Below are 25,363 nucleotides of genomic sequence, written 5' to 3' on the forward strand. Positions count from 1 at the left end.
TCAACGATTTGGACGGTTCATAAAATCGTTATTAATCATTCCATTAGATGACAAAAAGGTAACTTAAAAGATGGACACAACGAACGCTTTTTACACTGTTGAAAAGCTACAGAATAATTACAGTCGTTGAATGAATTTCCAAATTAAAGTTCTATTTCTAGCCGGTAGATGGGAGCAACACCACGCAGGCTGTCGCCTTAAGGCTAAAAAAAAATATTTTTGTGCATTACAATTGTGAAATAGTGTTTGTTACACTTTCTCTAGGAAAATCTCCAATTAGAATTTTTGGAAAGCAATACTAATGTAACCACTTGTATTCCATAAAAATTCCCCAAACCACTCGAATGCTTTTGGCTCTTTCTGCGAGGACCTACATCATGAAAGGCCATTTTATTTAATGACAGCAATTGTTTATATACTCTTCCTCGTGTAGCGAACTAACAGCCCAGACTTTGTGTCTGGGAAATTGGTCATGCCACCATAATGGGAGTCACGCGGAGGCCCACCATGCAAGAGAGGCTTTGGAGGAAAACAACCGTCCTCCTCACCATTGCGTGTCTGCGTGTTGATCTTGGAAGTGTCTGCAACGACGCTCTTTGGGATCATGCAACTCGCTGCAGTGGAGCAGCACCAAGTGATGGGAGCACGTGTCTTCTTCAGTGAATTAGCCTGAGAAGAGAGCATCGTTCGTCAAAGTATCAGCCAGTCAAAGGATTCGCATCACTTAACTTGTGTTTTAGCTTCCTTAAAACGGATCATCTTTGGTGGTTGATGGTTAGAAGACGCTGTCTTGAGCAGAGAGCAAAGCAGCGGGTTACCATGGCGACTAACTTCAAAATCAGCGTGACTGCATGTAAGTTATTCGGATGTTGTTGTATTTTTTAAAATATTATTCCCATGTTTCTACAGCAAAAACATGCTGTACCCTACTTGTAGTGCTGTCACTTGCTCGATTTTTGTTTATTTGCGATTACAGTGATCCCTCGCTACTTCGCGTTTCGTTTATCGCGGCTTCACTACATCGCGGATTTTTTTTCCAAATTAAAAAAAAACATTTAAAAGTTAAAATAAAACTTCTAAATTGAGGAAACGTGTCTAACCTTTAGGACAATGTAGTAGTGCTCTAAATGTTCGTTTACATTCCTTTAGAAGTCCGTTTTCGCGTGTTAGCACGATCGCGAATTGGCATCTTTATGCTAACTGGTTAGCCTGCCCAGTACTTCTTGTTGGTGACCATAATTCGCGGCTCTCACTTATCGCGGGGGGTTTGGAACCAATTATCCACAATAAACGAGGCATTACTGTACTTTACTTTGTGTTGCGAGCGTAAAATTCACTTTTGATTGTTCTTCGTGAGCTTTACCATCTTTTAATAACATAACTTGCAGCTGATTGTTGAATGAAAGGTGCTGGGAGTGAGTTGCCAATTGTCAAGGTGTTGATGTCAGCAGGGGTGCTGGCACTTTGCATGTGCGTGGCACCGCTGCGAACCCCTTCGGGCACCACGCCCAACATCAAACACATCGTGATGGGCAGGTGCTTCAACTACATCACGCTTGTCAACCCCGGCATCAGGTAAGCCGACCTGCATCATCCAAAGCGTCTCACAGTTCGACCGATTGAAATTTGCATGAGAACTGATTGGTGCCAATTTGCATGCGCGCGCAGGTCGGACTGCGAGGAGATCTGGCAAGCGTTCGAGGAGGCGGTATTGGGGCAGACGTCGTGCGATGTAGCCGCCGAGCGCTACCGCCGTATGTTTCAAGCCATGCCGCAAATGGGGGCCTGCGACCGGGTAACAAGAGTTTGATGCTTTGTCAGGTTACGCACCTATAATTGACTTGTCGCCATTTTGTGGCCTCCTGGAATTTTGTTAAACAGAGTTGGGTAGGTTCATTAAGGCAAAAGTAGTGCTTTACCGCCATCTTACTGCATGAACAGCATCTATATTGAAGCAAGTTGAGGAGAATGTCAAAGTAATGTTTACCAATATTGACAAATGTTTTTTTTTTAATTCAGTTCCTGTTGTGGAGCAAGACGAGGATGCTGATTCAGGACTACACGGCAGTGGCGCGTGACCTGTGGACGCTGGAGGACACGCTAGCGGGCTACATGTTCAACGACCTCGTCTGGTGCGGCCAGCGGGAAGACTCGGGTACGCCGCTTCCTGTCAAGTGGTCGCCACGCAGCCAATCGCCACACCGCACCGTCTCACCGCCATCTCTTTCAGATTTCGATTTCGGATCGTGTCCCAAGTGGTCGGCGTGTTTGCATCATCCCGTGAACTCCTTTTGGAGGCAAGCCTCCAAAAATGTGAGTTTGGCATCAGCAAGCATGTGATCTTAAATTGGATTTTTGGGGGCATCATTTATTTCTTTGCTGTAATCTTGGGGAATAACCAACAATTTGTCTGTACCGTATTTTCCGGACTATAAGGTGCACCGGACGATAAGGCGCACCTTCAATGAATGGCCCATTTCAAAACTTTGTCCTTGTATAAGGCGCACCGAACTATAAGGTGCACCATTAATGCTTCATGTCAGATTTTTAATCCTAATCAAATAATTCTCCCTTTTATCTTTTTTATTTCAACTTCAGACGCAACAAATTACTTTATAATCACAAAATTATGATCCATAGTCTTTTTGATTGATGATTCGTAGTCTTCAGCGGGCCACTTATGATTGATTTCATGACACAATGCTTCAGGTTAGTTTAAATTTAGGAATTTGGTCCATATATAAGGTGCACTGTCAGCTTTTGAGATAATTTTTTGTTTTTATAGTCCGGAAAATACGGTACTTTTTTTTTCAGAGAATAAAGTGGTGTTTTGCAAAAGAAAAAAAAAAAAAGGTGTTTTGGGGAGAAGAATTTGAATGATTATTTTTTAGGGGATTTTTGTGCATCTTTACTTTTGCAGAAAACACGTGGTCATAAAAATGTCAACATGAATAATTTTTTCTAAGAAAGATTTGTTATTTTACAAGAAGAGGGTTAGTTCAAAAGCCTGTAAATATCAGAAAGTTGCGAGAACAGTCGTGCTTTCTTCATGTGATATTTTTCCTGAGAAAAAGTTGAAATCAGGTCTTATTTTTCCTAAGAATCTACATTGTGCTTTTCTTGTGGTGTTTGTCAGTTTGCTGAAATGGCGTGCGGCAACGTCACCGTGCTGCTGAATGGCTCCATTGAGAAGGCCTTCAACAGAAACAGGTCCCCTCATTTGCACCGCCTTCCAACTCTAGCGTGACTCCCGCTTAATTTCCAAGTTGTCCTTGTTTCCCTTTTGCCATGCAGCATGTTCGGAAGCGTGGAGCTGGACAGTCTGAATCCACTGAGGGTCCGCTATGTCAACATCAAGGTGGTCACCAATCTGGACGGCCCCTATATGTGAGCACATTCAAATTGTCTTGGCAAGATTTTCGACCACACACACACACAAAAAACACAGCTGGTGTCGCAATACTCACAGGTTTCGATTTTTCCTCCCGTAGAGAATCCTGCACAAAGGGCTCCGTCGTTGACTTGATCCACATCCTGCAGGCCCGCGGATTCCGATGGACATGTTCCGATAACGACCGGTGAGCCACCATCAACTCACTCTCGTCTTTTCACGGCCTAACTTGGGAAAATGCGTCCGCAGCATTCTGACCATGCTCCAATGCGTCCGCAAGCCGGACCACTCGGCGTGCCGGACCCACGCCGACAGCCAGGCAGTCAAGTGACATATTTTGCTGTCCCGAGACAAACTTTGTGAAAGAGAATCATATTCCGACAATCATAGTCGTGTTTTTCATGTCCTTTTATATAAAGATTTCAAAATAAAGCTGAATTTTTACAAAATGTTTCTTTTTAAATCTTAGGAAAGATTAATGTATGCTTTTTTTAAATGACGTGAAAAGTGTCACATTCTGACAAGGATATCGGTATTTAAAAAGATTGTTGGAATACAGAAAAATTCTTGTCGTTTTAGTACAATGTACCAACAAATGCACGTCAGGTGCAGTTCTTATTTTCGTCCACTCGAGGTCACTGTGTGTCTTTAAAAGGCAGCCTGGCAAAAAGTGTCCCACTGTAGATAGCACTTGAGTTGAAGGTAGCAGATTTACCTTTTAATCTCTTCCCAAAAAAAGAAAAAAAATGTTTGCATAGTGAAATAAACATTCAGATATTCAGTAAAATGTAGCTCAATCTCATGGTAGATTTGTAAAAACTAGACAGTATATAAAAAAAAATATTGTCCTTCCTTTGGCTGCTGCTGCTGTATTGCACTCAAGGCGTCCCTTTTTTGTGTGGACCAGAACCTGCGTGGTGTCCGGCCTAGCTGCCGCCCTCACCTGTCTTGCCTTCGCTGCTACGAGATCACCGCTGAAACACAAAAATAATATTAATAAGAAGAATAAAAGCCACATTGGTCAAGAGGAATCGGTGGCCGTACGTGTATCCGTTTGTGGCTTCTGGCAAATGTAGCTAATGAGGTCTTCACAGGAGAAATCGTTCCACAGGCCGTTGTGGGTGAGGCCGGCGCAGTTCTCACCGCTCTCGTGGCCGTGGCCCCAGTTGTCGGGCTGACCAGGCTTCCACTTCCTGCAGGGGGCGCACAACATCAAAACACAAACACACTGCAGTCAGAGACCGTCGAGCTGCGTCCATTGCTGGGTTCCATTCTGTCCAGAAGTGAAATCCTCGAGTACTGACGTGAAAGCCGGGTGGCTCCCGTCCAGCCAGCGCCACACGTTCTCCTCCGCCCGATCCGTCAGGCCGATCCAGAAGTAGCCCTTGTCGCTCGTTTGCTTCTGCAGCCATTCCTGAAGACAAGACAATTTTTTTTTCATTTGTTTTCTTTGAACAATGTTCTTTTCTTTCCAAGACTGAACAGAGCTCACCTGTTCATCCACGTCGTGGATAATCACCAACGACGCCGAGCTTCGTTGGCAAGCGGTCATTGCGTCATCGAAGCTGTGCAAGTATTTGGAGAATGTGTAGCACTTGTGCCTGTAGTGAAGCCACTCGGGTGGACAACCTGAAGAACAATCAATCATGTCGTCGCATCGTTGACAGTCGCAGACGCTTTAGTGCGATGACTGACTGAGGTCATACCTGAGGCCCCTGTTGCCGGAGCGAGCGCCTCATCTTGGAGCGACACTGGGCTTACGGGAATAGAAACTCCCGGGGGTCCAGGTGGCCCCGCAGGCCCCACTGGTCCCTGCAGTCCCCTGGGCCCCTGTTCTCCAGCTGGGCCTATCGGACCCCGGATGCCCGGGGGCCCCTGCGCCCCCTGAGGACCAGGCTGGCCGTCTCTACCGGGCAGGCCCGCAGTGCCCGGCTCGCCTTTACCTCCAGAAGGTCCAGCCCGTCCACCGGATCCCCTGGGGCCCTTGGACCCTGGGTTGCCTGGGACGCCCGGAATGCCCCTTATGCCCGGAAGACCCGGCGGGCCCGGAATACCTTGCTCTCCTCTTGTCCCTCGTAACCCAGCGACACCTTTGTCCCCTTTCTCACCCTTCTGGCCTGATTGACCAATTGGTCCTGGAGGTCCTTTGTCCCCTCGTGGCCCTTTGGGACCAGGAGGACCTGAAAAAGAAATGCAGTCTTAGGAAAGGAACATCAAGTCCCAGTTTGACTGGTGGGTGAGCTGGAGCCTATCGTACCTTGTAGTATGGTGAAGTTAGTGATCAGTTGGGAGTGCTTGGTGTCCACCAGCTTCATCTCCTCCATGATGATAGAGAGGCTGGTGACCTCTTTATCCAAGCGTGCCGCCAGTTCCTCCTGCTGGGATCGCAGCCCGGCCGCATCCACCCTCATGTCGACCACGCTGCCGTTGAGGCCGACGAGTAAGTCCGAGTGGCGAGCGACCGTCTCGGAGCACCTGCGCAGGGCGTTGAGGTTGAGGTTGATGGCGCCCAGGAGCTGCGTGGTGAAGCTGACGTTGCCCGTCACGCGGTCCAGACCCTCCTCCGATTGGTCCAGCCGCACCTCCAGACGCTCCAACTTGGATGAAGTGAGATTGCTGAAGTCCCTATGCTGGTCCAGGATCTGCTTCAGGGACTGGTCATGGACGTCGACCAAGCTGCTGGTGTTCTGCAATTGGCCAGACACAGAGGCCAGCTGGGATGCCACCTCCTCCAAGCTGTCATTGTTGGCTTTGGACAGCACCGAGGCGTTCGTTGCCAGAACCTGCAGGTTGTACACTTTAACCCGAAGCCACTCCGTGTCGCTGAGCGTCTGTCTGGCGGTCTGCTCCAGACTTTGAAAGTCGCTGCGGACTTTCTGGACGTTCTGCCCAGTGTCATCCACGGAGCGGTGCAGAGCCTCGATGAGGCCGCGTTGCTGCGCCTGCGTCAGGTTCAGCCCGCCGATGGTCAGCAAGACCTGGTTCTGAAGCTTGGCTTGCCGTTGGAGCTCCCTCTGCAGCCGGCCCGTGTCATCACGCAGACCCCCGAGGACGCCGCCGTAGGAGTGCAGGGTGCCGTTGACGAAGCGCAGGGCAGCCTCGTTGCCGTCCAGCAGAGCCCGCACGGAGGCCTGGCTGCTCTGGATTTCCGAGCCCAAGTTTTGCAGCTGGCTCAGTTTGAACTGGTCGCTGTGGAGATGCTCCTCCATGGCCGACAGTTGCCTCTGGAGCGCCGACACCTTACTCTTGAAGGCATGGATCGCCGTGGTGGCGTTTTCCGACTTTTCTCCACTCTGATCATCTGAAGAGGGACATTCTTCTATCAGAAATTTGCCTCATTGCAAAATCTTCACGATACACACTGATGATTAGGACTTACCGAGCTTTTTCAAGTCAGTCTCCACGGCAATAATCTTCCCGCCATAATTGGCGATGCCTTCCGAAACGCTGTCCACTCTTTGCACCACTGCCCCAAAAGACAAGTCAAAGGTGAGCACGGCCGGGGCCTCGGTGTGCTTTCGTCGAGACATCAGTTATGAAAAAGGATCAGCGGAGACCCAAGCAACTTTGGAGCAAATCTCTGCGCATTTCTCGTAGACATGCAATAACGGTGCAAGTGATTAGTCCAAGTCCCGGGATTGAGTCAAGCAAAGTAAATAACATCAGCTTTAATGAGGTTTACTTTTGGAAAGAGATACAAAGATGGCCTGGGGGGGTCGGTGACAGAGACGAAGGATGGAGGACCTTCCCCCATGACAGGAGGCGACCTGCCAGGAGGAGTCTTTAGTAAACAAGGGGGGCAGGGGATCAAAGACAAGCCAGGGGGAGGCCTCTTCACGCCCCCACAGGCGACACGGGCGTTCATTTCCTCTGGAATGCGTCTGGGATTGCAACGAAGCAGCCCGCTGCCAGCGCCAACCTCGCCGGGAGGCCGCGCTCTTAAAACCGGGGACCACTTAGGGTCTCTTTGCTATCGTGACGGGAGATGGGCGCTTGCCAAACAGGACCAGACAGGAGATTTGCCTGGGAAATGCGGCTAGTTAGCTTAGCTTCTCTCTATCGTTGCGGCTGATGGGGCCCACCAAAAAAACAATTACTCAAATCAAAAGGTGAAACGAGGTGAAAACGTGACCCCTCTGCCACTTTCATTTCCGATCCAGAACCGATTGGGCCACAAGACAGGCTGACCTTATTTAGCCTTTGCTTGTGTCAATCCCGTCAGAGAGAGGTCACCTAGCGAGAAGCGTGGTGGATCTAGCTATGCGAGCATCCGGACCCGCGTCGGCCGAGCCGAGGTTCCCTTGACGGTTTTGCTCCGGTGCCAGTAAAAACCCAAATTGGCCCGAGTTGCACTGCCTTCGCTCACGGCCCATCTGGGATCGATTAGCTCGGCATGAAAGCGTGCAGCAGAGAGCGTGAGGGTGACACGGAGACGTAAAGATAACCCCCTGAACATATTAACCTAACTTCGCCATCTGAAAAAAAACATACAAGGGGCGGGGCAGATGCATATGTGCATATGGCAATGTTTATGACAATTATGGTCGGGGCATTCAGGGTCCAGTTCCCTGAAAGGCCAAACCCGGCCTCACAACAATTTGGTGGAATCAAAGGACACAAGGCAAGCGTGCTCGACCCGCTCGAACTTCTCTTCCTGGTACCGAAGCAAATAAAATGTGTTTATTAGGAAGCTTTTGGAAGGTTGGCTTTTGTTCCCTTTGTACCGGGCCAAGACTGCTGACTCCAGCTTGACTTTTTACCGCACAGCGATAAGTTTCCCCACCGCTGTTTCGCTGTCTTTCAACGAAGCTCAAGAAACATCGCCAGCGATGGAGAAGAATTCTTCTTTAAAAACGGCGATCCAATTTCAAGTGAAACATTCTGGATCTTACCTTTATATCCGAGAACGGCGACGGCCACGGTGAGGAGGGTGCACAGCACGTAGAGCAAGGCTATGGAGGTCTTCAGTGCCCATTCCTTCTTACACTTGGTGCACTGGGTGCCCTCCTGGATGGCTGTCAGGGGAGGGGAGGGGGGGGGGGGGGGGTGAAATGCAATTCATTACATTGTGCTTTTACACAAAGACAAGCAAAGCCCAAAAGCAGCCACGAGCTTTGTGTCATGAGCACGATTCCCACATCTGGACAAACGAGGGCCTGGGGTCTACATGAAACGGTTCCCCTTTGCCCCCACCCCCACCCCCCTCCTCCCAGGCGGCGAAGGGGCAAGGGGACACCAAAACAAACTCCTCCCCCGCAAAGCTGTTTACACAAATGCTGTTTTTTTTTTTCCCCGTGCGCAGCGCCAGTAAAAAGATTTCAAAAAATGTTGGCGGGGTTTCAGGGCCAAGGAGTTGCACCGCTAGGGGGCGACCACGAGTCTTAACTTCCTGCTTCACCTTTAAGCGCAGGAGGAGCAATTTATTCATTTCAAACGTTTATTTACTGGTAATAGCTGTCAGGGTTTCCGTGGTAACAAAAGCGATGAGGTCACAAGTGCTGGGCCTCCCTTTTAACGCCCTCAACAGACATGCAGGAGCCGGATCGAGTCGTAAAGGACAAATCAATGAATTAAGGCCAATATGACAATGAAAAGTAATTGAATTAACGAGTAAACGTCCCGTCCGGCTTTAACCAACCTCAAACCTCAACGTGGGGGGATTGCGCAACATTTGGCAAGTTTGTGAGGCCCCCATGATGACTCATACACATTTTGGTTTTCTGCCTGCGCTGCCTCACAATGGCATGTCAGTTTTGTGTGTGCGCTCATCGACTCGCACGGTTGACTTTCGGTGACCTCGCAGGGTGGCCTCGCTCCAAAAACAAACTCCAAATAAAGACAACTTCCACGTATGTAGAATTGGCCATAACCGGGATTCCCAAACTGGATAGCGCGGTAGACTAGTGGTTTGCATTTTTGCTTCTCAGTTCTGACGCTCTGGTCAGATCTTGCTGAATAGAGTTGATCATTTCTTTCTACCTGCCAATGACGCAATGAGAGGAAATGTGGAATTAGGGTCCAAATTCCTCCAAGTTCATGGGAGGGCTCTGGGGTCTTCGTAAAAAAAAAAAAAAGTGTGGCTTAGTTTTTATGAAGCTTGATGGAAACCAAACGCTTGCATCAAGTGGGCTTGCGGTTGCGAATGAGCGTAAAAAAAACAACTGCCAGAGAACGCCGATTTTTTTTTTTCTAATTTCTGGAAGGTAAGAAATAGAACACTGTGATGGATGAGCTGTTGAAGCCTGTTACAGTCATCGACACGAGATTCGCCAAGATTGTGACATCATCCAGTTAAGGAACGAGGAAGACAAGGTCTTTTGGACAGGCTGTGTCAAAAAATGCAGTTAGAGCAGGAGAATGTTGACACAAAATGCCACAAAAAAAATAAAATATCTGTCAATAAAAAGTTAGTTAGCATCCCAGCAGCATCCAACACTCCCTCGCTCCATTTTCAGTCCGCCACCTCCCTCAAGCCAGGAGGCCTCGCTGGGCTCTGCAAAGATTTCGAAAGACAAACAAGTCGACTTTCCAAAAAACTACATCAACAGCGGAGTTGGGATCGGGAAGCGGAGGGGATTTGGGGGGCCCGCCGAGTGACTCGGGCTTCGGTTACAAAGCAAAACATAGCAGTTGAAACACTCCGAGGCTCGTGTGTGCGTGTGTGTGTGTGTCTGTGTGTGTGTGTGTGTGTGTGTGTGTGTGTGTGCGTGTGTGTGGCCTACTGGCTGAAAAGCGCCTCATTAGCATCTAGAAAATGACAACACTGAACGCAATGCGATACCGACAAAACGAGGTCAGCATAAAAAGCCGACTCGGGATGATTTAATCGACTAAAAACAACATAATTCAAAAGCTGCTGTTCTTCTAGCGGCTTCCACTCCAACTTTGATCATCTTTAACTTTGAGATACAAAAGCCTGGAAAACATCTTTGTGGTCCAAAAGGCAACTTAGACCATCTCGAAGGCAACGGTCCCAATCCAAAAAAAGTGAAAAATGTCCCGATGCAGCCAAAGCTGAGGCAAGTGCTTCAAAGTCAAATAAACAGCTTCATGTCGCTAAGATGGAATCAAATAAATAACATGGTCGCTCTGATGAACAGCTGGGATAATAAAGGACGACCTCCTCCCCAGGAAAAAGCCAAATTCGCGGCATGGCTTGGCTGATGGAAACATTTTGTTCTTCTGATCAAATTCAGCTTCTTGAATCACCAAAGGACTTTACATTAAAGAAAAAAAAAACCTACCCATCCCTCTCGGCGTTCGAAATGCCAAGCTACCTCCGTGTCCAAAAACAGAGTCCAGCATGGAACAATTTTCTATTCAAGATACGGAGTTCAAATAGCTGACTCATCTTGATTTTTCATGTTCTTCCAAGCGAATGTAAACATGCCAAGCTACAGTTCCTCTCCTGCTGCGGAATCCAGGAAGTCATAAAAGAATCACGCAGAGTTGAGTAACATTGAATCGGATGTGACCGACTGAAAAAGTTTATATTCGGCTCTTGTCGTCCACTTAAGACAAGAAGATGAGGTCAAATGATAAGTGAGAATTCACGGCCGTGTGGAGTAGCAGAAAAGACCGGCCAAAGTGTGTAGAGCAGACGGTGTCATCATTGCGGATGTCTCACAGACGACAACTCGGACCTAGCTCGGAACCTTCAATGACATGGCCGAGCTTCCAAAAGCAACACGAGCGACCGGCCGGGCGACGATGGAAAAGTTAAGAGGCATCGTGGGTGCCTTCTGGGTGGCCTGGCATGTCTGCGGTCTGGGAGTCAACGAGGGGGCGGGGCCTTCCCGATCGGAACCACGGCAGGCGAGCTGGAACTGTGCGGCGCCACCTTGAAGAGCACGAGCATGTCGGATGAACCCACACCAGAACACTCAGGACAGAACTTTTCAGCTTCCAAACCAGCGTTGATTTTGGCATGGCAATTTTTGTAGTAAAATGAAAAAGAATCCTCAAATCCATTGTTAAAGTGCGTCTGTGTGTTCTGCTGCTGGGAAGCCATTTTAGTGCTCGCACATATAAAGCCATTACGTCAGGTGAGGCACCGAGCACGAGTCCTAGCTTGCCAACACTTTTATCGCATTTCCATAGGAGACGCTAAAAGAACACAGGTGCTTCGGATTGCTTCCCGCTGTACCAAATCGATGAGTCAGACCCTGGAAGGGAGAAAAAAAAAAAAAAAAACAACGGCTCCCCTGACATCTGCATGCGGGTCACGTCAAGGACAGCGAGGTCGTTACGATGCGAGTCGCAGAGACGGAGGCCCGGCGGGTCGGGAGTGTTCGCGAGTGCTGCTTTTCATCAGTCGCAAAAGAAAATATCAAAGAGGAGGAAGGCCACACAGGAAACAATTGACTCATCTGGTTTTTGCCTTCTTTGCCGACTGACCAATCCCGAGCCACATATCAAACAGACTACGGTTTTATCTCAGGTTTCTTTCTGTTTCTTCCGTCAGTGTCTCGCTCCAGCTGACTCTTTTAACGTCCAATCTCTTATCTTGTCAGCCTGGAGCTGATGGCTCCACTTCCTCCGACAGCGGCTGCATCTCTTCCAGCTTCCCCCACTTGACTCCCTTCCCGTCTCCCCGGGATGAAATATCGCCTCGTCGGCTTCCCGTCTCGCCTCCCCGCCGCCGGGCTGTACATCATCTCATTTTTTGTTTACACACATTCACACCCAAATATGACATACGAGACATGCGGCTGACGTTGAACAGGATTTGTTTCTGCTCTCTCGTTTCAGTTTTTTTTTTTTCCCGCTGTCCGGCGAATACGGCAACGGGAAAGTCTGACAGTGAACGAGTCAAAGCGTTCAAATGTATAAACAACCGCGAGGCAGAACTAAAGAAGACCACAACAAAACACTGTATGTTAGAAAAGACAACCACAAAACCACTGCAGAGAGAATCCCAAATTCCTGGCACGCCATCAAACATGGCTGAGCGTCACATGACCGCCTGTGTTAAACTCATCATGCTGCTGAGTGATGGGAACAACACGACAGAATGTTTGGATGGACGAGTTGTTGCGTTTTAGGCGTCGGCAAGAATAAAATGATTTTTGACATGCGAATATCCGTGCTATAGACCCCGATGGGCTTCGTAGCTTCAATGTTTGCTGTTGAGTAATACTCTTATTATATATTGTTTCTATTTTATGTTGTACAGTGATCCCTCGCTACTTCGCGTTTCATTTATCGCAGCTTCACTCCATCGCGGATTTTTTTTCCAAATTAAAAAAACATTTAAAAGTCAAAATAAAACTTCTAAATTGAGGAAACATGTCTAACCTTTAGGACAATGCAGTATTGCTCCAAAATGTTCGTTTACGTTCCTTTAGAAGTCCGTTTTCACGTGTTAGCACGATCGCGCATTAGCATCTTTCCGCTAACTCGTTAGCCTGCCCAGTACTTCTTGTTGGAACCAATTATCCGCGATAAACGAGGGATTACTGTATTTATTATTTCTTAGTATGACAGAAAATGTTGATTGATCGTCTAAGTGGCCGTAGCTTAATAAGAAGCCCTCCTCCACACTGTTGCAGTGAGTGGTGAGTTAACATTTTCATTTCCAAATGGCTGAGCAGGCTGAGCGTGCGACGTATATGAAACGGCTCAGTCAGGTGGAGAGCGTTCGTTTTACCTCGACGACGCCCCCTGCAGAGAATAACAAACACATTTGGACCTTGAGTACCATGGCAGCCGTCCAGGCCTGCCAGATGATTTCACTCAGTGCATGCACGTACAGTGTGTGTGTATTTCATCTGGCATGCAAGTCATACAAATGTCTTTCTGTGCATTTGCGTAAATCTACCTCATATGCGCATACCTTCTGCATGATGTTTGGGTAAGATAGAGAGTGAGAACCTAGTCCGGTCGCCGACCTAATCGTAGATCTCGGAGGCTGAAAATTGCGGAGGTGGAGGAACAACAGCAAAGCAAAACAATCCTGTCCAGAGTTTGTCAGAATAAAAGACTTCCCCCGCTCACCTCATGGCTTTCTAATCTAAACCGCGGCTCCGACTGAGGCTGGCAAAAACAAACAGGATGCTCCTCCTCGGCTGACTCGGATGACAGGGAATGCGTTTGAAAAGCGTTTGAGGGCTCCTCTGGCTCTGCAAACCTCCCCCAAAAGACGTAACGCCGCCGAAGCGTGAACCCCAATTGTGTGAATGACAAGAATATTTGACCTTGCTCCAAAAATTGCAACGGAGCATCCTGGTGGGAAGTTGTGGATCAGAAAATACATATTGCGTGTATCGGTGCAGAAAATGTAGGCCCGAGGAGTTTACTCACCAAAGCGCTTGTATCCAAAAGACTGTACTTCCTCCTCGTCTGCAAAATCGTCTGCAAGACATCAGAAACACGTCACATAAATTGTCTGAAACTGAAATGTTTACATGATACATTGTGATGACAAACAATCTTTTAAGATTGTAAAAATCTCTGTGTGTGCTGGAACCCAAGACCAGGATTAGAACATTATGGTTTAATGGTAAACAGATGGTTTGTGTGTGGGTGAAGGGGGGGGGGGGGGGGGGGGGGGGTCTCATGGGGAAGGGACTGATGAGATGTCTTGGTGAGGGAAGGAGGGGTCACTTTACTATGAAACTCGTAGTGATGTCAAGAATGCATCACTTTGTGGCACTATTGCAGGAAGGTGCTAACAATGCTAGCGTGCATTTTTTCAGACACCAATAACTAATCACTCAAAAGTTTTGAGTCAAAATCACAGTAAGTCACTGTAACATTTCTCACATTTGGAAAATTAACGCTGCCCGTAAATATACGGAAAAAGTCTACAGACCTCAGTGAAATGTATTGCACATAATAGAAATAAAAATTTACCTAAATAAGTGCCTAAAAAGTCTAAATGTAAATGTACCGGTCTTGAACCTTAAATAGACTGAAGCCACATAATGACGATTATCATGATGAGGGGAAATATTACCTTTCATTGCGTTTTGATATCTCGCTGGGACAGAAGAAGACACGAGGATCGCTGTCCGTCACTTCATGCGCATCTCAGCATCAGGTACAGAGTGGAACAAAAGTAAAAGTTTCCCCAAGTTTACGAACGACTATTCCTTAAAATGATACTAACAGTAATAATAAAATCAAACCAAAGAGGTAATAGCCATCTACACTTGTCGTTGGAATCCCATCGTTCTGATGCTTTCGTCTTCTGCGGCACTGATGGGATGTTTCTGGTTCTGTCTCCTCTCGCTGTCTCTTGACTGCGAGAAGTCAAGCGAGGCGTTACAACTTCCGGTGTTCTTTTCAAAATTAAAGTCTCAAACGGAAATTCGGTGTTTGACATTTATTAGTTCGTCGAAAGCTATGAAAGGCAGATATATGGTTGAAAATGGGTTTAAACGTGTATAAGTTTGTGAAAGTTACATTTTAACATTAGAAAATGGTTTTCTTGCACATACATGCATTTTCTAATTATTTTACTATTAAAATATGGAATATTAAACATTTGTCTCCTCATATTTTAATTACTTTTGATTTTTCTATTCATCCACGAATGAGCTGGCCCATCTGTTCGGTTCCAAAATAAAAAATATCCCTCGAGCACAAACGTTTGCCCACCCCTGGAATAGGCTATCCTGCAGGCTGAGTTGACCCGTCCAGAGCATCACTCTCCCACCAGGTGCTTTCAACTCCTTCCTAGCCCCGCACCCCTGGGGGGGACACTGCTCCAAATCAGCCGGAGATGAGATTAGGTTACCAGGGGGTGATGGCAATCGCGTCGCCAAGATCCCTCAAAATCTGGTGCTCATTACAGTTAATTTCTTAAAAGGCCTCACTAAACACGGATCGAGCGACATTTTCCTGCACACTTCCTGTGGTTTTACACATTTGATTTTCCATTGGCTTGCTTTTACAGTTGTGTGAATTGTTTAGTGTGTTGTCTACACTTTTTATGTAGGCTTTTATGAGACTTTGAATGCACTTGCATATTACCATATGACGCCTTTGAGTCCTTGCACGTGCTAGAGAAGCCTCTGCGTGCAGTTGTAAGAAACAAGCACACAAACAAAACAAAAATCCACATGTCATCTATACACAGATCAAACACTACCAAATGAAGAGACTAGATTTGCGAAAACAGTGACATCTTGTGGCAACGTTGGAGCCTGGAGACTAAGTGCCTTTGAAACCTTAAAACGAAGATGATTCACTAAAATTACAGCTGATGAAAGTTAAAATTGAAAGTTGAAATTCTCTCTTTTGACCACATGGTGTTAAAAGAAAACCGCGGAACCTTTGATTTTTTTTAAGTGTAACTGTTTAGTTTAAATAAAGTTCAACCGGATATTTCCGGTTTTTTCTTCTCGCGAGACTTCACGCAACTTATTTTCGCTCTGCGATCGGCGGGAAATTTGTATTGAACGTTGGCAATTCTGCAGCGACATCTTCAAGAACACAAGCGATACTTTTACATTTTTATTTGACTTTCTTCCATTCGTACGCAAAATGCCTTGCGCGATGAGCCAACCAAGCGGGGAACCCCGTCGAAACCCACAGAAAGAGAAGAAGAGCTTGCCGGGTTTATTTTACGATGAACAGGGCTATCTGAATCAAGTGGCGCTCATCCTGGAGCATGGCCGAACAAAGGGAGACCGAACCGGTACTGGCGTCATCTCTATGTTCGGCGCCCAGGCTCGGTACAGCCTCCGCGGTAAGTAAGGCTCGCTCGAACATAAGCTTCTTTTTCAACCCATTGCTGTTTGTGTTGCTACCTTGCCCCTCTGTTTTGCTTCATAGAACAATTTCCTTTGCTGACAACCAAAAAGGTATTTTGGAAAGGAATCCTTGAAGAGTTGCTTTGGTTTATCAAGGTGGGTCTACGAGGGGATGTAAACTATTCTTTGTTTAAGGCAGACATGGTCATTTCATTATAAATTCCTCTCTGTTTTTTTTTTTTTTTTTTTTATGACAGTATATTTGGTTGAGTAATTTTTGCGTTGTCTGTATTAATAGTTCAAATCCTCCCTGTACCACCACAGACACAACATTTAAATATCATATCAAAGTTGCATTTCATTGATACCCATTTCTAGATAAATTGGATGAATTGGTTTTGAGGAGGGGAGTGCAATGGTACTGACAGGATGTTGGTATGATTGTGTCAATATCTCATTATCAATGATGGGATGTTCCATGATTTGTGTCGCCAGGGGTCGACGAATTCCAAGGAGCTGTCGGAGAAAGGCGTGAAGATTTGGGACGCCAACGGCTCCCGCAGCTTCCTGGACAAGTGTGGCTTCACTGAGCGCGAGGAGGGCGACCTGGGCCCCGTCTACGGCTTCCAGTGGCGCCACTTCGGCGCCGAGTACACTAACATGCATGCCGGTACCACTCCCGTAGCTTTTTAAATTCTTTAGAGCCTCCCGTGAGTTTTTACTTCAGTGGTGGTGGTAGCGGTTGAAATTATAAATATTTATTTAATGTTTAGGGCCGTGACATCCAGATGCCGATGGCCTCGTGTCTGTTTGAATAATAGTTTTAATGAAACTTTGTAGTGACTCAACAGACCTTGTGTGGGTTTCATTTTGTCTTTTTTGTGCCTCAGATTACACAGGACAAGGCGTGGACCAGCTACAGAAGGTCATCGACACCATTAAGAGTAATCCAGAGGACAGACGTATCATCATGTGCGCGTGGAACCCTAAAGGTGCAGACAAACTCACCAAGTACACACCTGCACGCTGTAGACGTCCATTTAGTCTTTACCCACAAATCACAAATTTTTTTCACCATGCTCAACTTTTTCTTCGTACCTTTTGATTGTGTGCCGTGTCAGACTTGCCACTGATGGCGCTGCCACCCTGCCACGCCCTGTGCCAGTTTTACGTGTGCGATGGCGAGCTGTCTTGTCAGTTGTACCAGCGCTCAGGCGACATGGGCCTGGGCGTTCCCTTCAACATCGCTAGCTACGCCCTCCTCACGTACATGATCGCGCACATCACGGGCCTCCAGCCCGGCGACTTTGTCCACACATTGGGCGATGCCCACATCTATGTCAACCACGTGGAGCCGTTGAAAGTGCAGGTAGCCTTCGAAAAGCTGCCCAATCAGTCTCTAGCCTGCCTGGATTCTCATTAACATTGCTCTCTCTTGATTGGCAGCTGCAGAGGGAGATCCGCCCCTTCCCCAAACTGAAGATCCTGCGAAAAGTGGAGTGCGTTGACGATTTCCGCGCCGATGACTTTGAGATTGTGGACTACAACCCGCACCCGGCCATTAAAATGGATATGGCTGTGTGAGACCCGTTGCTTTTTTAGTCAGAAATTGTCCAAAAAAAGGCTCATTAACACCTCATAAAGTTCATGTTGCAAAGAAGACAGTCATGCAGACAGAACTGAAGAAGATCCTCCTCCTACTCAGTAAATTGTTGGAATATTATTCTTTTTTTTGTTCGAGGGTAACAATGTAGGTGATATGTAAGTGCTTGAAAATGGCGGCCTTTAATATAGCCTAGCTGTCAAGTCATGCAAGGGAATTTGATGTGGCTCTGGTTATTATGGCGACTAAACTCAAGTCATTCGGCAAACCATAATGTTGCGCTTTTCAAGCCGTGTTTAAAAATTAAGCAGATGAGCTTACCTTCCTTGGTACTCATGTTTCATGTTTGTTTGTTATTTAAATAAAATGTGTGGTGGGTTTTGATTTGCATACGTGTTTTTTTTATTATTGTCTAGCATCTATAAATGACAAGCAATGTGTGATTTGCGTCAAAATGATAGAAACGACTTTTAAAAGCAAAATAATGAAGATTGGAAACGATACCTACCAATTTTAGCTGACATGCTTCAGTAATCCGTAGATGTGTTCCTTTTCCTCTAGGGGGCAGTGTGAAGCAGACCAAGTCCAACTCATTTCTTTATTGTACAAATTCCCATGGTGAGTTTTCTCCTTTGATCATTTGCAGTTAGCTTACATGAAAAAAGTATCTCGAAGCTTAATAAGGTTATTCCCGCGATGGCTACATAAACAAGTTCATGTATCTTGCTTGTCTTCACGTACACATACTGCAGATAGCTGCAAGGTTCAATCATACGTTGAAGAGGTTTAGTCAGAATGTGCAGCATTTTTTTTTTTTAATAAGCAACAAGATACAATTCAATGAAAAAGTTGCCATTGTGAGCACGTCTGACTTTGAAAGGCCTTTGAATGCGTAGTTGTTCTGAAAGCAAGCAACCACCTAGTATGGACAACGTGCTAGGACAGAAGGCCGTCCGTCCCCGGCGGGACTCTCCATTCCAGCTTTATTCATAATTGATGCTTCCAATGCATAATTTATCTGCCTACCTTGTCAAACATGGCAACAAATCGAGCCGAATCTCAAATTTGCAGCTACGGGCTGCAGCGAGATTGCTGAGGGTATTATGCAAGTTGATGCCCAGCTTAACAGTCACCCCTCCCCTCCCCCCCGTGGTGAGCCATACTATAGGTTCTCCCCGGGTTGGTACTGGGGCTCCGTGGCAGTGAAGTAGTCCTCGAGGAAAGACTGGATGTACTCAAAGGTGGGCCGCTCATCGGCCTCCTCCTTCCAGCACAGCTTCATCATGTCGTGCAGCGACTCGGGGCAACCCTGCGGGCATGGCATGCGGTAGCCGCGCTCCACCTGCTCCAGGACTTCACGGTTCACCATACCTGCAGGGAAAGCCAGCCCATCACCCGATTGGTGAGGTGAGAAAAACATCTTTCGGTTTGCAACAACAAAAACAAATTGTTTGCACTTCATGGAAACTTACAGCAATGACTTCAAATGTATTCAAAACTAATAATTTTGTCACACGCCAACAACTGAATGCCATTGTGCTGGTTTTTCAGGTTTGCCCGCCTTAGCCATGTAAGCTCTCTCCACCCCTTTCAGCTCATCAGTACGTCACTAATATCAGTCGTTCTTTGCAGAGGAGACGTTACATGAATGTGAGTACTGTTATATTGTCTATCTACATGTGTTGCTGCACTCTTTGTGTTCCATTCGTTGGGTTATAGCGATTAACTGTAATATGATGCATAGCTGTAGATTAAATATACAAAAATGAACAAACACATTTATATAACGTTTAACATGTGATGCGGTAATTTCAACCATAAAAATTTCCAAATGTCTATGTACTGTCTTTCAAATGTGAAAATCCATCAGTGACTATTTATCAGAGTCAAAGCACAAATTATTTTCATGAACTATCCAATGGGAGGGGTTCTCACCCGGGTAGGGCACCCTGCCCTTTGTGACAAGCTCGGTGATCAAGATGCCGAATGACCACACATCCGACTTGATGGTGAAGCGTCCGTACAGCGCCGCCTCCGGTGCTGTCCATTTAATGGGGAATTTGGCTCCTGGATGGGACGTAACTGACATTAGCTCCACTGGAGGGCGCCCAAGTGTCCTATTCTGAAACCTTAACTCTATTGGGCCATTTCAATTTCCTCCAAATGCCATAGTGGAGTTTTCATTCCATATTAAAAGTACTTTAGAAGAGCTTGACACAAAATATTGATTAGTGGTGGCATATTTTCCCCCTCACCTTGCCTAGCCGTGTACTCGTTGTCCTCGATTAACCTGGCCAGACCAAAGTCTGCAATCTTGCACACCAGGTTGTCGCCCACCAGGATGTTGGCGGCCCGCAGGTCTCGGTGGATATAGTTCATCCTCTCGATGAACGCCATGCCGTCGGCGATCTTAGAAAAATTTAATAAGCAAGTAAATCGTTTGCTACATACATGAGTGAGCCATTGTGAAGTTATCAAATCAAAGATCAACTAAACTACAACGTGATGTCACCTGTGCGGCCATGTCCACCAGCAGGGGAAGCTTCAGGAACTTTCCGTCACCTTCTTTGAGGAAGTCCAGTAAGCTGCCTGTTAAATAAAAAATTAAAAAATCAAATTAAGTCCTAAAATGGCTGCAAGGGCGACCAGTGAATGCATACAAATGTGCCACCACTATGCGGGGCTCTTATTAGCATGTCATAAATAGTCACTGAAGCTCGTTTTATTGTGTCTACCAATTTGCAGCAGAGGAGAACAGTGTCATGTCACCAAATGCACGTAAACCCTTCAAGGTCCCAAGTAAAACCCCCGCCAGGTCCTATTTTTCTAAGCAAACTGAATTTAAATATCCGTGAATATTTTTCCCTGGGACATTGCTGGGAAAAAGAAAAGAAAAGACAAGCAGAGTGGGAGGGTTGACTTCTTGAACGTGGCAGGCTCGGGCTTGATGCGTTTAAAAATAGAGCACAGGAAACGCAATCGTGCGCTATACGCTCTCACGGGATATCAGTTTAGCTCCCGACTGGAAAAGGAGAAGCCCCCTCCTCAACGTGCGTGCGTGCGCACGTACCTTTGGCCATGTACTCTGTGACTATGTAGATGGGCTCCTCGGAGACGACGGCGTAGAGCGGCACCAGTTTGTCGTGCCGCAGCTTCTTCATGATCTGAGCCTCCTGCAGGAAGGCCTCGGGCGACATGGTGCCCGGCTTCAGTGTTTTGATGGCCACTTTGGTGGTGCCGTTCCACGTGCCTGGCGGTGACGGGCGACAACGGCCGTTAATGGTTAGCGCTCGCTAACGTGCCGTCATCGGTGCAGCGCTCGGTTTAAGTTTGCGTTCCAACGTACCCATCCAGACTTCTCCAAAGCAGCCCTGGCCCAGCTTGAGCTCCAATCTAAGGGACTCTCGCGGGATCTCCCAGGCATCCTTGGCGAGACCTTGCGTCTGAGGTTTGACGGTGGGGCAAACGCTGGTCAGCTTGTGGCAGAGGCCGTCGGCGTGCTCTGCCATATCGGACGGGAAAACGTTTTTTGACACGTCGCCTGACGTTTGTGGTGCTAGCACGTGGTGGCCTACCCGAATAGTGTTTGACCAGCTTCTGTAAAGTGTCAAACTGTGCTCGCGTGGTGATATAGTAGCCGCCGCTGTCCAGCTTGCGGATCTTGTAGTGCTTCACATTGTCGCCTCTGCTTTCGTCCCAGTCGCGGATGGAGAGCGAAAAAGCACCTGGACAGCAAGACCGTCGGGATACGATTAACGTGAAACGAAAGCAGGAAGTGGACGACCATGTCGTTACCTTTGGTGGTTTCACTTTCTCGTGCCAGGAACGTCCCTCGATGGTTCCCTGGATTCAGCAGCAACCTCTCCGCATCTTTCCGGCCCATTTTACCAAAATACCACCTGGGCAGACAGACAAGTCGATAAGCTATTTAATCCTGGTGATGAAGAGATGAGCTAGTTGCTAGCGGATGCTAGCTGTTGACACAGCTGACTTACTCTTCCGCCTGTATGGAGTCTGCGGGGGCCACGTAATTGCTAGGGATGTAACCTTTTTTGCCGCTGGTGATGGAGCGAGCTTCCCACCAGTCTCCTTCCCTGCGGAGGCAACAGGCCGCCAATCAAGCGCTACGCTTTGCTTGGTGAGGCCGCACACTTGTTACGGGGGACACGAGCGTACGTATTGTTGATGATCTGGAAGCGATCGCCTTTCTTGAACGACAGGTCGTCCGATGTTCTAGCTTCGTAGTCGTACAGCGCCACGAAGAACGTCACGCCGCCTTCAATGCGCAAAAGTATCGAGACACACAGCCTGAATCGTTTCTTGTCAAGGCACCCGTGTGCTTGATGTTTTGACTTACTTGGGACAGAACCTGTGAAGGAGTTGGACACAGGGCCGGTGAAGGCCGACGCCCCCCCGAAAGGGGTCATGCCGGCCGAAGACCCCCCGAAGGGCGTGAAGGCAGAGTTGAAGTTGGTGGCTCCGGAACAGGAGGAGGCGGAGGGTGCTAGACCGGGTTGTAGCTGGGTGGGATCAGGCCCGTAGTGGCCCACGTGGGGTGTCGCCGCGGCAACGTTGGGGTCGGACAACAAAGTGTTGTCCGCGCCGTACTTGCTGGCGGCGCCTTTGTCCTCTTTGCTCTTGACGCAGCCCATAGCGGCGGCGCCCTGCTGTGACAGACGCAACAGCTCATCGGATTAAAACGCAGCCTTCGTAACACATCGTGTCCTAAAATCAAACGTCATGTCGTGCGTGTCCTGACATTATCTCCCAAATCACTGTTGTTGTCACTAAAACCGTAAGCCATGTGGCAACTGGGACATATGCGCTATAAATCCGCTTTGGACCAGTCCCGCTAGCCACTGGGATGCGTAATGCTCTCAATTACGCTTCAGTTTCTTTTTCTACCCAACTTAGGACGGTTTGGAAAGTGACATGACAGAGGCTCCGCATTCAATATCAAACTGAAGATGGCTGATGTCGCTGTGAACAGTTGCAGTGTTTTTTTTTTTTTGCTGTGGTCGCCAAAGGCCTCGTGCCCGACCGCACCGCCAGATTGAAAACATCAGCGCGGTTTTCGGTCCTCCTTCCGGCATTAGCGGCATTCTTCTCTGACACGCTTGTAAAGAAGGCCTAGAAAGGGGGGGGGGGGGGGGGGGGGTAGCTCGGATTGATTAGCAAGCCACGACACGGAGGGTTAATTGGCCTGCTCGTATTTGGTTCTAAGATCAATTTGCCAAGTGGTGACTTCGGGGAGGAGCGCCAGGGGGAGTTCACAGGGTTCTCGCAGCTCTACTGCAAAAGTAAACATCGAAATCAGCAAAAAAAAAAAAAAAAACGATTGTGTCTTGTTTTAGGGGCAACAGTAGGTTGGGTTGTTGGTCGGTTGGCAGAAAACATGCCAACTTCAGCAGATGGAACGAGAAGGAAGATTACCAGAATAGAGGATTTGCTTTAAGAGGATCATAAAAAAGAAGAAGAAAAAAAAGCTGAGCTCATTCATCATGACACAATGAGTTTCAATCTGATGACCCATTTTATGGGGCAACCCACCAGTTGGACTCAAAAACCACAACATTTAAAGCTCCGCCTCCCAAAGGAAAATGACTTTTAACACTAAAGAACACCAAATTCCTACATTGCGATTGAGACTAACTGAAGTGAGGATTCCCATGCAAGTCAAATTAGCGCATCCATATTAAAATATCAATATGTGCTCCCCCGGAGGATCTTTCATTTAAAAATCCAGTCGATTCCGTCAAAGAGCGCTGCTAGCCGTGGGACGGCAAGAAAAATCCGCCTCGCTCTAATTATTGGAACACATTTTCATTAGGAACAACATCCCGTTAGCCCGAGGGAACTCGACCTACTATTCTGCCTCGCATACAAACGTGCCTCAAAAGACACACTAGCCAAGGAAGGTGAGGAGTTGACCAGAAAGCAGGCCTATGTGTAATCAAGCACAAATAAAATTCTACGGTACAGCACCTTCCTATATTTTGATGTTAAATTGTATTAAGGCTAACTTGGATGCGTGCCAGTTTAAAATGTGCTCACTTTCTACTCAGGCTGAATAAGTAGCATGAATTTGGCTATTCGTGTAAAAGTAAAAGCCTAATTGACACTTTCAATTTTGATAGCCTACAGGTCTTCATTCATTTCCATCTCGGTGGGTTTGGTGAAAAAGTGCTATTGCTCTCATAAGCTTGAATGAATATAATAATAATATATATGTATATGGCACCCAGTTGGAGCTTCAAATATTGGTTGGACAAAACACTCAAAAATTGGCGACCGCCCCCAATAAATAAATAAAATAACCCAATTTTGGGGCCCCGAGCCACAGTTTGTGTACCCCATCCAGAGCGTAGCATTGCCTGGAATGGGTGTCCGTGTCCCAATACTTTTGTCACCTTTGCTGCATACTGATGACTTCTTTGTTGATGCCAGGCCCACCCACGTGACAAAGACCACTTTGCATTTGTCCTTACCTTCCTTCCTTTTGGGTCTTCTTTTCGCCGCCTTTCTTCTTGTCTGACAGTTACACAAATGGAAAAAGAAAAAAGAAAGGGGGGGAAAAAAGAGCTATTCCAAGCGGAAGCGATCCGCCCTCATCGTGCGTGCATGCGTGCACCGTTAAGTAGAAAGCAATGTGCTGATGGGGTGCAGCATGCTCCAGTCAGCTCCCCGTCAGCTGGTGCTCGCGTTCCTTTTGGACGCGGACGCTCGCGCGCGGCGCGGCGGCAGCATGTCCCGACTTGACACGGGCCTCTAAGGGCGAGCGGAGCCGAGATTTGTGGCCGGGCCTGCTCCTCTGCTGCCGCTCCGCTCTGCTGCAGCTTGAGGACACAACGTGCACAATGAAACAGAAGGAGCTCACACGCATCCAAAAGAGAAACGGAGGGAGGGGGTCTCAACGCTTAAAGGACGCTGGTTGACATAAGTGGAGCTTTAGCGACCTCAAATGGAGATTCCGTGCTATTACAACTGTCAGAAAAGAGCGAAGCCACCAGCGCCGGCGATTCTCTATAAATAGCATCGCTGCTAAAATTGCACTTCTCAAATCGTCGCTTCCACGAGATTGATTTATTTTTAATCTATTAACACTGAATGAGTCGTTAGCAGTTTATCGGACATTATTGATTGACTTCCATCATGCGCATTTTGATGTTAAAATGTTTTTTTTTTTTAATTCATGCACACGGAGAGCGCTCATTTAATATAGTCTCGTGGTAGACGTGACGTGGATCTGAGAGAACCTGGTGTACCTAATTATTTGGCCGTATAGTGCACATTCCTTCTCAAGCCACTCGGAGGCAATGTTTCTCAAGAATGATGATGCATTTTGAGAATCGCCGTAATCTCGTAGTGATGTGCACTCATTGTAATTTTCTGCATTCATCTATTTTTGCTCTTTCACTTTTATTGTCACTTTACTTTATTTCCTTTACAATGGAGTGCCATGAAACGAATGAACTTCTCTGGATGGCCTCAAATTTGAAATCAGTAACTTTTGGGGAAAAAAGGACTTCAAGCGTGGCTGTTGAAGCATGAGACGTTCACGTGTTGAAAACCAAGGCAGTATGATTAAAAAAAAAAAATTAGAATCACGTATGAATCAAATTATGAAAACGATCCAAAACATACTTTGCTAGTATTACATAAACGCATCTA

General features: G+C 47.1%; 3 protein-coding genes and 1 pseudogene across 3 annotated transcripts; 2 read left to right on the forward strand and 2 right to left on the reverse strand.

Annotated features, from left to right (window-relative positions):
• The first annotated feature begins 645 nt into the window (after positions 1-645).
• On the forward strand, positions 646-3,840 carry LOC125985721 (ADP-ribosyl cyclase/cyclic ADP-ribose hydrolase 1). Its single transcript, XM_049748756.1, has 9 exons — positions 646-853; positions 1,452-1,575; positions 1,669-1,795; positions 2,020-2,155; positions 2,231-2,313; positions 3,137-3,210; positions 3,295-3,387; positions 3,492-3,578; positions 3,641-3,840. Exons 1-9 carry the CDS (start codon positions 772-774, stop codon positions 3,720-3,722), a joined length of 888 nt encoding a protein of 295 aa, XP_049604713.1. The 5' UTR covers positions 646-771; the 3' UTR covers positions 3,723-3,840.
• LOC125985720 (collectin-12-like) lies at positions 3,785-14,636 on the reverse strand (annotated as a pseudogene).
• Positions 14,637-15,751: 1,115 nt separating this feature from the next.
• tyms (thymidylate synthetase) lies at positions 15,752-18,082 on the forward strand. Its single transcript, XM_049749124.2, has 6 exons — positions 15,752-16,085; positions 16,172-16,245; positions 16,585-16,759; positions 16,980-17,081; positions 17,211-17,458; positions 17,536-18,082. The coding sequence occupies exons 1-6, from the start codon at positions 15,881-15,883 to the stop codon at positions 17,671-17,673; spliced, it is 942 nt and encodes a 313-aa protein (XP_049605081.1). The 5' UTR covers positions 15,752-15,880; the 3' UTR covers positions 17,674-18,082.
• A 194-nt stretch (positions 18,083-18,276) lies between these two features.
• Positions 18,277-24,567, reverse strand: LOC125985887 (tyrosine-protein kinase Yes). The gene is made up of 12 exons (XM_049749123.1): positions 24,181-24,567; positions 22,050-22,359; positions 21,869-21,968; positions 21,688-21,786; positions 21,488-21,591; positions 21,268-21,417; positions 21,039-21,194; positions 20,763-20,942; positions 20,205-20,281; positions 19,948-20,101; positions 19,628-19,759; positions 18,277-19,063 (listed from the first exon to the last, which is right to left on the reverse strand). Exons 2-12 carry the CDS (start codon positions 22,342-22,344, stop codon positions 18,855-18,857), a joined length of 1,656 nt encoding a protein of 551 aa, XP_049605080.1. The 5' UTR covers positions 22,345-22,359; positions 24,181-24,567; the 3' UTR covers positions 18,277-18,854.
• Positions 24,568-25,363: the final 796 nt, after the last annotated feature.

This window comes from Syngnathus scovelli, chromosome 18 (assembly GCF_024217435.2).
Source record: "Syngnathus scovelli strain Florida chromosome 18, RoL_Ssco_1.2, whole genome shotgun sequence".
Lineage (NCBI taxonomy): Eukaryota > Metazoa > Chordata > Actinopteri > Syngnathiformes > Syngnathidae > Syngnathus > Syngnathus scovelli.

Excerpts from the sequence above, each read along its gene's own strand:
- tyms (XM_049749124.2), top strand. The coding sequence starts at position 15,881 with ATGCCTTGCGCGATGAGCCAACCAAGCGGGGAACCCCGTCGAAACCCA. Across the intron at positions 17,082-17,210 it reads GTGCGCGTGGAACCCTAAAG|ACTTGCCACTGATGGCGCTG; the intron begins GTGCAGACAAAC and ends GTGCCGTGTCAG. Across the intron at positions 17,459-17,535 it reads TGGAGCCGTTGAAAGTGCAG|CTGCAGAGGGAGATCCGCCC; the intron begins GTAGCCTTCGAA and ends CTTGATTGGCAG.
- LOC125985887 (XM_049749123.1), bottom strand. The coding sequence starts at position 22,344 with ATGGGCTGCGTCAAGAGCAAAGAGGACAAAGGCGCCGCCAGCAAGTAC. Across the intron at positions 21,787-21,868 it reads TTCCAGATCATCAACAATAC|GGAAGGAGACTGGTGGGAAG; the intron begins GTACGCTCGTGT and ends TTGCCTCCGCAG. Across the intron at positions 20,943-21,038 it reads CTTTGGAGAAGTCTGGATGG|GCACGTGGAACGGCACCACC; the intron begins GTACGTTGGAAC and ends CGTCACCGCCAG.
- LOC125985721 (XM_049748756.1), top strand. The coding sequence starts at position 772 with ATGGTTAGAAGACGCTGTCTTGAGCAGAGAGCAAAGCAGCGGGTTACC. Across the intron at positions 2,156-2,230 it reads CGGCCAGCGGGAAGACTCGG|ATTTCGATTTCGGATCGTGT; the intron begins GTACGCCGCTTC and ends CATCTCTTTCAG. Across the intron at positions 2,314-3,136 it reads GGAGGCAAGCCTCCAAAAAT|TTTGCTGAAATGGCGTGCGG; the intron begins GTGAGTTTGGCA and ends GGTGTTTGTCAG.